At 35.9% G+C, this 14175-nt stretch overlaps 1 protein-coding gene across 1 annotated transcript; it reads right to left on the bottom strand.

Annotated features, from left to right (window-relative positions):
* Positions 1–2442: 2442 nt before the first annotated feature.
* Positions 2443–12696, bottom strand: LOC140148427 (TLC domain-containing protein 2-like). Its single transcript, XM_072170365.1, has 4 exons — positions 12321–12696; positions 9328–9410; positions 5683–5765; positions 2443–3113 (listed from the first exon to the last, which is right to left on the bottom strand). Exons 1-4 carry the CDS (start codon positions 12506–12508, stop codon positions 2703–2705), a joined length of 765 nt encoding a protein of 254 aa, XP_072026466.1. The 5' UTR covers positions 12509–12696; the 3' UTR covers positions 2443–2702.
* Positions 12697–14175: the final 1479 nt, after the last annotated feature.

Raw genomic sequence — 14175 nt, 5'->3', positions numbered from 1 at the left:
AGTCTGCAATAGTATTAAGCCCCAGGCTCTGTTCGCTAAAGCTGACGACAATTTCTGCTTTAAAGGAAACCTGCTTCTATAGTAAATGTAGGTGTCATAATTCCTGATTCACTCAAAAGTTACTGTGAATCAATTATTTTCAGCCCTATATCTTTCCTGTTGTCATGTAAGCAGATTTTCTCTATCAAAAAGGAGCATCAGCTGGAACCAACTTTTGTTAAATTGTTACAGCTTAAAAAATTACTATATATCGATTTTAACACACAAGTATACATTGATATCTTGAATAGTATAGTATGATCATGAATAACAAGTTATACAGTTGTTTAAAACTTTATATAGAGGTTAAATGACATTTTTACAAAATTACTGTCTTCATTTTGGCAGCTCACGATTCTGTGTTTTGGCGGCAGCTCATTAAGGCAAGTGCTTGTGCTTTGATCACTAACTCTTATATACAGTTGTGTAGGTTCATTCCTCTAGTTTTTGCATATAATTATAAACTATACCTACTAATATAATAACCTGTAATCTTGACAAATATACTCAAGTTGAAAGTTCTAGTCACTACTTCAAGAGAATATAATAGGAGCATTACTTACATAATTCACAGAATTACATTACATATACAAAGAGATTATATACTAGGAGAGTCCTGACTTCTTGTAGACTTGTGGGATATCTGCCTTGTTTGATTGTTATGCATGGGGATCAACAAAAAAGTATACTTCAGCATTTTCGTCAAAGAAGTAAGTAAATATACTTCCTCGACAGGAATTCATATTAAGTTGGTGTTTTAACAAAACATCATGTTTTGGAAACACTTCAACTGTTCATATTTTTGGAACTAAATGTTCAATTTCAATGTGATTTTCTGCAAAATGTAGCTTTGCAAATGTCTTATAGAAAACTGAAAATTGAATATGCCCAACTTCAGACTGATTTTGCTTGATCACGCCATACATATTACATACTACAAATGAATGATAAGATACTGTCATAATATGATTGGCTAGGAGAAGTCTATTGTTCTGAATGATTACTGGCATCATCTAATATTGCGATATGATCTGATTCACTCACACCAAAGGCAGAGATTTAGGCAGAAATTTAGTTTAATTATTACCATCACCAAACATTTTGCAGACCTATAAGCCTTATTATTGCCTATATCGCACTTTCATTAATGCAGCCTCCAGTCTGATTGGATCAGAGCATATCACATGAAGGTCTGTGTATTAATTGCAATGCATAAAGCACGGCTGGGCGTTGGGAGATCACTCGAACATTGTCGACCATGCTCTTTAATCAACCCTTCATAGTGTAACATATAGTAGCAAATCGTGTAACCATTCTCTCAAAAATGTCATAAACATCATTGATTCATTAATGGCAAAAAACTTAGAGATCCTAAATATTGATTTGACAAAAAATTGACACCGAATTGTCAACACCACTGTTTATGCTCATATTCCAACACCCTATTTTTGCTGTAAAATCAAAGTTTTTGGGTAAATGACACAAAAATAAACCAGAAGTATTTACCCCTCATTGGTCAACATACAAACATGGCTGAGTTTAGACTCTTTTAGTCTTATATCTTTGAACATTAAACAAACATATAATTTATAGCCTCAAATTGTAAAAAGCCAAGTTTAAAATTCTACTCCAATTTATTTCATCAGTTTATTTTAAAAAGGCAGCTGCTAATGAAATACCATTGCACCAACATTATAAATTTTTAGCACCAGTCTTAAATCAGCAATGTTAATTATCATATTAGATCATAATCACATTTCTTTGGACATATAGGCTTATTACTTAGCCTGAAATTTAGAAGAGCCAAGTTTAAAATTATATTCCCACTTTATAAGTATATTTAAAAAATCATCCATCCATGAAATTCTTGCACCAAAATTCTGTGAAAACACTTAAAAAAATATTCCCAGGTTAAATATCTCGCACCAGTCTTACAATTCAGCAAGGTTAATCCATATTATACAAAATAGAAAAATATATACAAGTAGAACAATAATCACTCTTTTTATTCAGCAAAAAAGTTATGTTGCCCTCATATGAACATTTTCGATAGGGTCGAGCAAGAATTTGTTCAATTATTACTTTTTGCATACCAACTCAACCATTTAAAACCCACTGAGAAGTCCATATATTTTGTAAACTGTAAATGAAATGTAGGGATGAAAACAAGCACTAACATAATTTCCTGAAACTGCTTTAACATTTCCTGAAAATGTATATTTCCCTATACTTTGTACAGGGAAGATCCAAGCAAACTTTCCTGAAATCAGGAAATTTCCTGAAGATTTACATCCCTGGATATGAAAACACATTGTTGACTGTATTTTCTGTTTGGTTGGTTTCAGCAATAAATGTGATTAAATATTTGTCAGATTTTTCAAGTTGACATTTTGTTGAAATAGTATTTTTTCCCTACATTTTCTAACTTCTCAAAGAGAAGAAAAATGCAAACCTATGAATTTACCAAAAAGAGCAACACAACAATTCTTGTGTTGATGTTAGTTCCCCGAGTTTACAATCTTTAAGCAGTGGTACATATTATTATTATATTAAAGCATTATATTGATTTATTTTTTATTTAGAGGTTTTATCCGATCTAAATAACATTTTATAATCATGAATATTATTATTAATAAAACATTTCCATTCAAAAGTGATAAATTTCACCTATTCGGGGTAACGGTGGTATCCATAATATCATCTCTTTGTTTCACAGCTTCATTTTTTGACGATAAAAAGTCTCTTTTGATGAGGCGATAAAACAACACAACATTAATCACAAGTAGCACAAAGCTCCCGATTGATAACGATGTGGCGTAAAATGGCGGCATCTTATGTCGATCCTTCAAAGCTACGGGAACAAGCATAGCGAATGGAGTGAGTCGGTAGATGATATACGTGAAGACATTGATGATGCTGTTTACTTTGTACAGTCTGGAATCAGTGGGAACTTCGTACATGAGCAGCAGCTGTCGGCCATGAAGGAAGACACTGTTGATTTCAGCAACGATGGTAAATATGGCATATCCTGCAAGGCGCTGCATGTAAAGAAAACTTGCTGCAAAGAAACCAGCCTGGAATCAAGATAAAAATATGAAGTTAATAAAACTGGACAATCTGACAAAAAATCACACATTTAAGGCCAAAAAAAAGATTTGTCTCAAAGCTCAGGAGTGGTTTGAAAACAAATGTGAATGTGATTTTTTTTTTATTCCCGACTTGCTATTTTTATGGTATTTTGAGTAAAAAGTCTGATTTTCGCCGAATTTTTCTGGAAAAAAAATGATTTTTTTTTTTTTTTTTAAATAAAAAAAATTTCTGCATTTCTTTTTTTTCAAATCGCACAATTTTACAAATGCGCGCGCAATTTTTTTTTTGGCCTAATGACAGAAAAATGTAAGATTTGCTCATGTTTTGTTGTATGTTTTCTTTTAAATACGGCCCCCCACAAAAAAAAACACCTTTTAAGTGAAGTCAAGGTCTTGAAGCTGACATTGAGTTTGGTTTAGATTGCAATCAACTGGAAAAAAGTATGACAATCAAAGTGCACTGCAGTATTATTATGTATGTCATGGTTCATTATGCACACATAGTGTGTCACTATACTTTCTAGCAGGCATGCCCAGCATTTCTTTAGCATTAGTATACTTTGTATGCGTGGATATGTTTCCTGTATGACAGCATTCAAGATCTGACCTGTATTTTAGTTATTTGGTGGCCATGTGTTAAAAAAAGTATTTAGGAGTGACAATAATCCAGAAGACCTCAATGTGAAATTTGAACCAGTTTATTTTTTTTCCAAAAATCTTCTTTTTTGTGCACAAACTTTTTGACTCGGCTATTTGGACCATGAAAATGTGCCCTTACATGTAGTTAATGATCTTTTGAATTGTTTGGTTGACTCTGTACGAAATCCGCGAGTTCATGTGACTATCACCACAACCCCTATTAAGTCACCAGGGCCTATTTAGAGATATCTTAATAAACTCAACAAAATTCAATAAATAACTATGGAATTTCATGAGGATTTATCATTTGAGTGACTATTTACGTGCAAGCAATGTTTATTTTAACTAATTCAAAATTTGGGGATTCACTATTGGTTGGTTATTGTTCTTTAAATGGAATATAGGCCCTATATAGATTAAATACAGTTCTCATTTAATTTACTTTGAATAATTATTTAGTGGATATCACTGATTATTATTTATACTTGACCTTTGGAAAAGACTAATAGTTTTGCCTGCATTGCATGCAGTCATCAATCATGAGGTTCTAATAAACTGTTGATCTGTTGAAGATGCTCATATTACAAAACCAGTGCATGCATGTGACCATAGATCTATGCAATATATCAAAGCTGTATGTGGCATCATACACAGTGTGCACATAATCTGTTCATCTTTAAAGCCTGGTGTGATTTGCTGCAACACCCACAATTTTTCTTGAATTTCTACTTTTTGCACAATTGTAGTGTCCAAAGGTATACTAAAATATTCAATGTATTTATTAAAGCCTGAAAGGGGCGGATCCAGCAATTTTCAATAGGGGGGTTGCGTCGGCACCCGCACAAAGTATGGCGCCGCTCTGCAAATATACACAAAGTCAGGCGCCGCTGTTCACATGTTCACCGATCAAAATATTTGCGATGTCTTGCACATGCGTGAATCGTCTTATTTGACCTCACTGTGTGAAGCGCCACTCAATAATGATGAGCTAATAACACGCATTAGGGTTGAAATGAAATAGCGATTTTAGTTGTTCTCCTTTATTTGCTAAACTCAAAATTAAAACAAGATATGGTAATATGGAAAACTAATATTTTATTATTGCTATTGCAAATGGAAATGGAGCACAGCAATGATTTCTGTGTAGCCAATCATCGTAAGAATTGCATCATGGGAAAGCATATGGCATGAGGATTTTTTTAAAGTACTTGCACCATTAAAGGCCATTTCCAGACAGTGATCGCTGTTTTTTCCCGGTTTCTTTTTCTTTAAAACAAATATATTTCCAAAAATTGAAAATCTGGACTGTTTCTTTCCAGGATCTGTGGGTGCAGCTACTTGATTAATACATCATGGCAGAATGCTGCAAATGCCTCTTTCCTATGCAGCATGCATATAGTTTTATTATTATTATCATTTTGTAATAAATAAGCTGATGAATGCATAATAGCACCACCTGGTATGATAATTTCATTTCATCTGCTTATGTATTTTGCAAATCAATAGTAAAATTATTATCATTGTTTTTTTTTTTTTTAATTTTGTTGTTTCAAATCAGTTCAAGACTATCCAATCACACGCTTACTATTTTCATTTAAATTGGAAGTTATAATTTAAACAAAAATAAAAAACAATATGTACGCTTACAAGTATAGTTTACCATACTTTTTAAACAAATATATATTTTGATACAAAAATACTCAAAATTGGAAATTTGAGGGATAGTATATTACTTCTTGAATAGTTTGTAAAACATATAAATTGGGCCTATATTAAAATGTCTAAGAAAATTTTACACTTACATTTTTCAACCTGGCCCCTTTTTATTTTACAAATTTAATAAAAAAAAATTAAAAATTGGCAAGGCGTTTCAGAAATTTGAGTTTCTTTCCTAAAAACTTGACAGGCAACTTACCAAACAGTGATGTAGCACCAGAGGCCATGTATTGGTCATACCATTGCATTTGATCAAGTCTGCACAGTCATAAATGAAATATCCTGCGGAAATGAATAATATTTTAAGTAAAATAATGGTGATATATATTTAGCACTTGGAACTGGGTTACGGTAAGAATTTCCTTTCTCAAAGCCCGAGACCAAAACAAAAACAAAAAGTTATTATTATCATGATTTTGACTGACGTTTACTTTTCTTTGATCTGCTTCTTTATAATATTGTCTGGCAACATGTCATAGCCTCTGGACCCAAAAATGTGTTCATGTCTTAGCTAACTAGCCTAGTAAATTTAGTGCTGGTCGAAATGTGAAAAAAAATCAAAATACATTACGATGGCATTTTGTAGCTGTATGGTAACAAAATGCATTTTGTTTCTCAATTTCGCACCATCAGCAGGGGAATCGTTTCATAGGTAGAAGGGGCACAGCGTCATCATCCCTATATCTTCGTGTCAAATATTGCTGTGATAGTACAGCGAATCCTCTCATTTTTCAATAGCTACGCATGGCGATTTTGTTCGAGATAGGCCGAGCGACTCAGGCTAAGCATAGTACGACTATCATAATGAGATACCACTAAGTTCTATTCTACAAATTATTACGATTTGCGCATACTCTAGTATCCCATATGGTGTTGCTCACGGCTGGAAAAAGTGCACAATTTCCCGGGAACATAGTTGAGATTTCCCACTATTTCTTATGTATTTCTTTATTTAGAACTTGAAAATTTCCCTCCAAATCACAAAATTTCCTAGGAACCAGGTTCCTGAGTTCCCTATTTTTTCCAGGCCTGGTGTTGCTATTACAAGGAAATTTGCTGTTGGCTCTGGATACATTTTTACTGCATTTTTGGCGTAACGATTTTTAAATCGTAAGTTAAAATTGTGATATATTTAATTTTGAGAATTACAATTATATAAAGGAACACAAATAGCCCATTCACCTAAAATCCAGGTGCTTGTATTGAATATTCGATCACACATGTATATCACAATGCATATATATGTAAACTTTCTTTATCTATGTCAACAATAAAATATTGATTTCACCAACGGAGTATGGAGCTGTATGAAAAAAATATTTATACACACTAAAAACTACGGGGTTATATTTTCCGTGGTCATTTTGAATTGACCACGTTTGGGGTTGTTTTGACCCTTCAAGGGGGGTTGTACTGTTTTAATTTGACCACATTCACGAGGTCATTTTAGCCACGATTTAACGTGGTCAAAAACTTAGTGGTCATTTTGCCGATACCGTCGCGCATTGATATCAGTTTCAATCTTCCGCTTTGAAAATCTCAATTCATAAATGAGTTTAAACATGAGCTGCAATTAATGTTTGTTGATTAATAAATAAAACTAATTTTTGACCGAAGTTACCCAATTTGTCAACTTTATAATGACTTGCATTTCGGAACTATTTGCACACACGGTGTGCATCGGCTTCTCACGTGGTCACATCAGCGCCATATTTGTTCAGATTGTGCAGCTCAGCGGATTGTCGTGTGTGCTTGTCTGCATGATGGAATATGAAAAGTTAGTTGAAAAGTGAGACTGCAAGGATGCATAGACCCTTGTCTATGCACGCAGATTCATTCCAATTTCATGCTGTCGCGTGGGTGTCTTGGCTGCAGTTGTTATAAGCTTAAATATCATGTAAGCTTATAATACGTGAACTGTCATAGGCGATGACTGACTGCGTGTGAGTGTGATACACAGATGCATTTTGCAGTTTGCTGTTTATGTAATGCTTTCTCTGTTCAGAAACACACTTATGTCCTGGTGGACCAGCATGACCATAGGCCTACTAAAAAATCCAAACAACCCCTAAATGTGGTTATTGAGTAACCTATAAAACAACCCTTTCAAATGGGTCATTTCATTTGACCCCGAAATGAGGTCATTAAGTAACCCAATAAGACAACCCTTTTGAAGGGGTCATTTCATTTGTTGACCCCGAAATGTGGTAATATTTTGACCCCAATGGGGTTACTATTTGACCCAAATACGTAGTCATTGCAATGACCCCGACCAATGGGGTCAAAATGACCCCGTTAGTGGTATGGTGTTTAGTTGATAACTATGCTCATTTTTTGACCCCGTAGTTTTAAGTGTGTAATATAGGGTGTTGACACTGTGAGGGGGTGGGGATGTGTCCCCTCGTGTTTTTTGATGGGGGACCCAAGCAGGGTCTTAGCTAGAAATTGAGAGTTGCCCGTCATTTGAATAAAATTGCCTGTCCTAAATTAACATTTAAAACATTTATCAGATATCTATAGCCCATTGGGGGTTCAAAAATGTGCTGATATGGCCTTCTCCTACAAATTTGGTCTACTTAAAGGTCAATTAGCTTCTCAAAACATAAAATTTATAATATACCATCTGTCAAAGGCATTAATTTTGCCCGTCCCAGGAGCAAACTCCCTGTCTGAAATGACGGCCAGACGGGTGGCTAGCTAAGACCATGGACCCAAGTACAAATGTTCGGCACCGGGGAAAATTGTTTGCTTATTCTTTTTTTTTTTTAAATAGGCCTTTCATATGAACTTTAACTAAAATTTTACACAATAATAGTATAGGCCTACAGAGTGTCCACCAAAATATGTCCCTCATTTGAAACTTTTCCAACTTGTCAGAGGAGCATATCCCCCTCAGATGCCCCTATTTTACACAATACTTGTGCAAAGTTTCTACCAAATTCAATTTGGCACTCATTTCGTAAAATTGACAACTTCTCAGGTGTCACATCCCCCCTCAGACACCCCTGTATAGCTATGATACTTATATTAAAAACTTTCACATAATTGTGTCCCCCTCCATGATCAACTTCGGACTGACACCCTTGACCATTAGCATCCAGACTTCAAGTTCCTTTGACTATTGTCAGTTGGGTTGCTGCCAGGGTCTATGCTGCAACCAGTGCTGACCAGGTCAGCTACAAATGACCCTGGTAAAGAACATCTGTTTAAACAAACAAGTACCCTCCTAGGTAAATAGTTGTGATAGACAAAGCCATGTATAAAGTTCAAGTTGATCAATACTAGGGCAGTAAAGATCAGTACACAAAACAAAATGGCAATATCAGACAGTTTTCATAACGTTCTCAAATGGGTGTGCTATAAAGGCTGCCAGCAAATGTTCTATCGCATGTATTAATATAAGGGACCGTTCACAAACATTTGTTACGGGGGCTGATGCAAAATGGTGGGGGGGCCTTTAAAGTTTTGACCCTCTGAAGGGAGAGGGTGGAGCCTGAAAGAGTTGACCACAAAAAATTGAGTTTATATGCTTTTCTATGGGGTTGACACATAATTTTCATGTCAAAAAGGGGGGCCTGAAATTTTTGAGATCTGAAAAAGGCGGGCCCGAAAATTTTTTGCGATGAATTTTTTTTGCATCAGGCCCCCCTAATAAGTGTTTGTGAACGGCCCCTAAGCTTTCCAAATGTTGCAAGTGTTACACCAAGATAATGTTTGAAACTAATGTTATTTCATTAGGTGGAACATCCTCCCCCCCCCCCAATCTTGTGAGTCCAGCCCATCCCATTATTTGTGATATTAAACAGAAGTTCCATGCCCTAAAATGTCTTGAGAAGCTACGTACCTACAGATATTGCTATAGTTATCTCTCCTAGCTGAGTGTATGTGCCAATAAGATCCTGGAGATATTCAGGCGAACGGTATCGTCTGGAACAAACCATACAGATAAATTTGGCATAACTATATTCAGTTCTGAATTGTTTTGGTATTTATACAGAACCATTGAAGCTATACACCGCATCATCATAGCCTATATAAAAATAAAAAGGTTCCAAATTAACTATGTACATTGCAATCACTTAAAGCATATAAAATGTATTTTTTTCAAAGCACTATTTCCTAAATTTGATTTGCTGTATATACATGTGATGATAAAATGCTCCTGGTTCTCAGATAAATTTGTGCATAAAGAAATAGACCAGGAGCAATTTGGGGCAAATCTCTGTAAATTTGCTCCTGGTACTAAAATCCTTATTTCAAGCCCTGTTTCTGTCTGTTTTCAAACCATTCGAAAACAATAATTGCAATTGCCTAGGTGCCATTTCAAATTCTTTATCTGTTCCAATTCCAGTGACACTTCAATGACCTCATGCATATTTTCCTGGGTAAGGGTTAGGCCAGGGTTCACTGGAGGGGCATGGGAACCAGCACTATACAGCCCTGTGGTATTGAAGTCAAATGCTACCTATATACATGAACATCCAAAGGTTCAGGGAAATCCAGTTGTCACTTGAGCTGGAACAGATGTGTGGAAACATAGACCCATCTTTTTAAAGGGGCATAATTCCATAATCCCCCATTTTCTCCAAACAGTTCAGATTTTTACACCACCTAAAACCTCTTGCTATTAATGTTTCTTGCAATTTATTGCTTCACTTGGCAAAAATATCTACAAATTTGCAAAAGTGTTAACAAAATTACAACACAGAACTCAACACAGCTGTGGCCTATGGAGCAATGTAAATTATATAAATCATAGATCGAATCAAGTCATTTGGGATTCAAGATAAGTTGTTACAAGTCGGTGTGCGAACTTCCAAGAAGTGGCATGTTTGCCAATGCAAAAAGTGACTTTACCCCTAAAAAAAGACTTTTCCAAGCTAATTTAACTGGTGGTCCCTTCAGACATAACTCAAGTGCACCTTATATCTCTAATACCACTATAATTGTCAAGATGTCAAAATATTTAATTACCACCAACTACATTTATTTTTATGTCGATTAATAAAACGCCATGAGAGTACATAATTATACTAGTATTTGATTCCTGATTCTTCAGATCTGTTTCCATGCCCACAACGCACCCAATCTTCTCTCTGGATCAGACGCATCCTTTTTTAAAGGGATTTTTATTAAAGTTTTCTTTGGTACATTTTGTCACCAAAAAGTGGACCCTTTTGTCATTTTCTTGGTGGCCTCACCTCAAGTGAGTGCATGTGGTATATATGGCATGCAAATGTTTTTCAAATGCGAGATTATAAGGGATAAACCCCCTGGAGTACAACGAAAAGGATTTGAAATTGATCCTTGTTTTCTAATCCCCCCGTGAACCCAAAACCTTTTAAGCCCCCACTTAAAGAAGGATTTCGTGATCCTAGCATCCTAGATCCTGTTTTGCACTTTTGCATCCTACCAGAACGAAATTCAAATTTGACGATCTATCTTTGCTAAACGAATTAATGTGCAAGAAATTTTTGGTACATAAACATTATGAAGCCAGAGGTTTCCAGTGGTATAAAAATCTCTACTTTTTTTGTGAAAAGTGGGGGGATGAGGCTGTGGATCAGGAAATGCCCTTTAAACTATTTTGACCCCCCCCCACCACCCATATATATATCATTTACATCAAAGGACAAAGGAAGCACATGATACTAAAACCTGTAGGCCTATACTGTACATGTACAATGAAATTGTACCCATATCATTGATATGAAAGATGTGGAAATGTTTTGTCATTTATACTGGTACTCATGGCACTGTTTATGCAATTCAAACCATCTATTTTTGATTGGGACGCAGCGGCGTAGCTGGGATTTTTTCCAGGGGGGGGGGCGGAAACCCAGGGGGGGTGGGGGGGGGGCCAACTAGCCAATGTTGCTTGGCTTTTTGATAATAATCGTATGGTATTGCATATCGTATGGATTCCAATATCTCTCTTTCCCTTCTCTCCCTCTCTCCTCTCTCTTTTTTCCTCTATCTCCTCCTTTTCCTTGCACTAGGGGCGGGGGCCCAAATAGGCAATTTTGCCAGGAGGGCAATCCCCCCTGCAGCTACGCCACTGGTGGGAAGCCAAATGTTCTAATTGTAGAGAACAGTATAATAACAATCTGTACTGCATGAAACATTATTGTCAAAACTGACAAAAGTCACCAATAAAGAAGAACAAAGATATTTTTTAGTGATTTAAAGAGCAAACCAGCAAGAACTGACACAGTTCAAAAGTTATGCAAGACAATTTTAACACTACTTTAATATCTCCTGGTTCTGTTCAAATACTTTTATTTACCATGTTCCTTTGTTCCACACATCGTATTTTATTTGCATAAAGATTAATGTTACTGAAATCTTTACAGCTCCCTTCTTGATGGGCCTTAAACCATTTTGACCCCCCCCCTTTTCTTCCCCAGTACAACCTAAACTTTAAAAAAAAACCTATTGAAATAATAGCCCGTTGGAATGTTTTTGCATCACATTATCTAAAAATGTTTATTGAATGTTATAGTTTTTATACTCTTTATACAGACCTAACCTGACCCCCTTAAACCTTTAATTATATAGTCTGTAGGCCAATAACCTATCACATTTGTGTTTGCTGGATCCTCAATGTAGGCCTATATATTTCGCTTTAAAACCAGAAAGCCCCAAGAAAGACCACATGGCCGTTCGCAGCTCCGAAAGACTCCCTTTTACTGATTAGCTCCCAAAGACCCCCCCCCATGAACACAGATTTGCAATTATTCAATTTAAACAAATCCGACTTTTAATCAAAATCATGTGAGTATGTGAGTGTAGCGTTAATAGATAGAGATGAGTACTATACCAGTTGCTAAAACTTACACGATAAGACCCAAACACGCTGCTATCGCAGCATGAAGCATTGAACCCATAACGTTGCGCCATTTGAACCGGGTAGTTCCAGTGTATTTCTTCGGTGCAGGCAAAAGGTTCATGTCCAAGGCCCTGTTGAACACGGTGAACCCGATAAAAGATGTAAGGATGACTGTCAATCCAGCTATTGAAAACATCGTGATGCTTTACAAGGTGCTGGTACCACTAATAATTAAAATATAATAAGGCATATATATTTTGGATAACTGATTCAGTATGCAGATTTTGTAACCATATCGGGCCAAGCCCATCTGCTGATCTGAAAAACTCCCGCTTCCAATTTGCTTTCGCTGTGCATGTGTGTTTGTACATTTCACAATCATTAATCATGAGTACTCATGCACGTTCGAAACGTACAATATCACTACTATACAATTTTATTCTGAGTTGCCAGCCTTGTTTACAGTAGAGCTGATCGGAAAAAGAAACCGTGATAGGGCCTATATAAAAAGTTTGGCTTTTTTTATGCAAACAAAATTACAGTTTTAACCGGTTACCGGTAGTAGGCCTACATGGTTTTGTGGATCAGTACAGAGAGAAAAGGAAAGGAAAAAGTAATGTCGGAAAGGGAACAAAAGTTTTAAAACGAAACAAAAAGTGTTTTAGGCTTAGCCTCGCCCCTCCTTTTTTTTTAAAAGTTTTTTAAACTCGTGAACTTTTTTCATGGATATCTACTCAAACATAGTGTGAAAATACTCTTTTAAAAGCAAACAATAATTATGTTTAAGCAGAGAAAGGAAGAAACAAAAGACCTTCCGAGTTCTTCTTTTATACGTCCTGTTCTAGCAGTGGCTCTTGCAATTGACCCTATTGCCCATGGCATTGGGTATATTTTATTGGGGGAGGCAAAAGGGGGGGGGGGGTCAACAAAAATATTGCCACAGAAAGTGGAAATTTGTGTGAATTTTAGGGTTTTTGCCTTGAAAGGGGAGGGGCAAGAATTTGAAGAAAATTAAATTATCATCCTTACTTTACCTCCCCCACCCCCCTCGTAGTGCCATCACTGCGCCTAACAAACCCAGGCCCGGGCGCTTTATCATTTCTGCAACCATAATGGGCCGCAATGTATCACTATTACCGATACTCCGAGGCAAGGTTCATTATTGTCAGGGTTAGGGTCTTAGGGTTAGGGTCTTATGGTTAGGGTTAGGGTAAGGGTTAGGGTTATGGTTTATGGTTAGGGTTTAGGGTTAGGGTTAGGGTTAGGGTAAGGGTTAGGGTTAAGGTTAGGATTATATTCGTATTTATTAGTACTAATATACTAGTAATAGTATATTGTGTGTATTATAATTATGTACTTTATTCCGTAATCAATATTAAGTATCATAAACAAACACCTTTCTGGCACAACGAATCATAGCACAGTCGTGTAGGCATTAGGCCGTGTAAAATTAATATTTTGGTTCTCGTCTCCTCCCTCCTCAATTTCTGGGATTTGTCAGATTTTTTTTTTTTTTAAGATTTTTCAATTTTTTAGACTTTGGAATGATTTATGAAATCTTCATACATATAAATAAGTTTATTAGAGAACAAGCATCACTTCCAAGTCTTTTTGTGGTACTCTAGGGGTTTATCCTCAGAATCTCACATTTGAAAAAAAAAAAAGGGCCTCATCGTTTCCTCGAGCACTGTTGGAGAAGACCGAAAACTACCGACAATGCTAATTTTACATTGAAAAAAAACAAAAAAAAACACCTCCCTCCCTCATCAATTCATGAAAATCCTCTGGACGAGAACCAAAACATTAATTTTATACGGCCTTAGACTATGGATACATTACATAGGCCTAGATTGTGGGTTCGAA

Source organism: Amphiura filiformis, chromosome 1, assembly GCF_039555335.1.
Source record: "Amphiura filiformis chromosome 1, Afil_fr2py, whole genome shotgun sequence".
In the NCBI taxonomy this organism is placed as follows: domain Eukaryota; kingdom Metazoa; phylum Echinodermata; class Ophiuroidea; order Amphilepidida; family Amphiuridae; genus Amphiura; species Amphiura filiformis.
Note: the sequence above shows the minus strand (reverse complement) of the source record. Positions and strands in the feature narration are given on the sequence as shown.

Bases quoted from the DNA above. Each gene is read 5' to 3' on its own strand.
- LOC140148427 (XM_072170365.1), bottom strand. From the start codon at position 12,508: ATGTTTTCAATAGCTGGATTGACAGTCATCCTTACATCTTTTATCGGG. The intron at 9,411-12,320 runs GTAAGTTTTAGC...GGTTTGTTCCAG, and splicing joins GCGTGTTTGGGTCTTATCGT to ACGATACCGTTCGCCTGAAT. The intron at 3,114-5,682 runs GTAAGTTGCCTG...TCTTGATTCCAG, and splicing joins TGGTGCTACATCACTGTTTG to GCTGGTTTCTTTGCAGCAAG.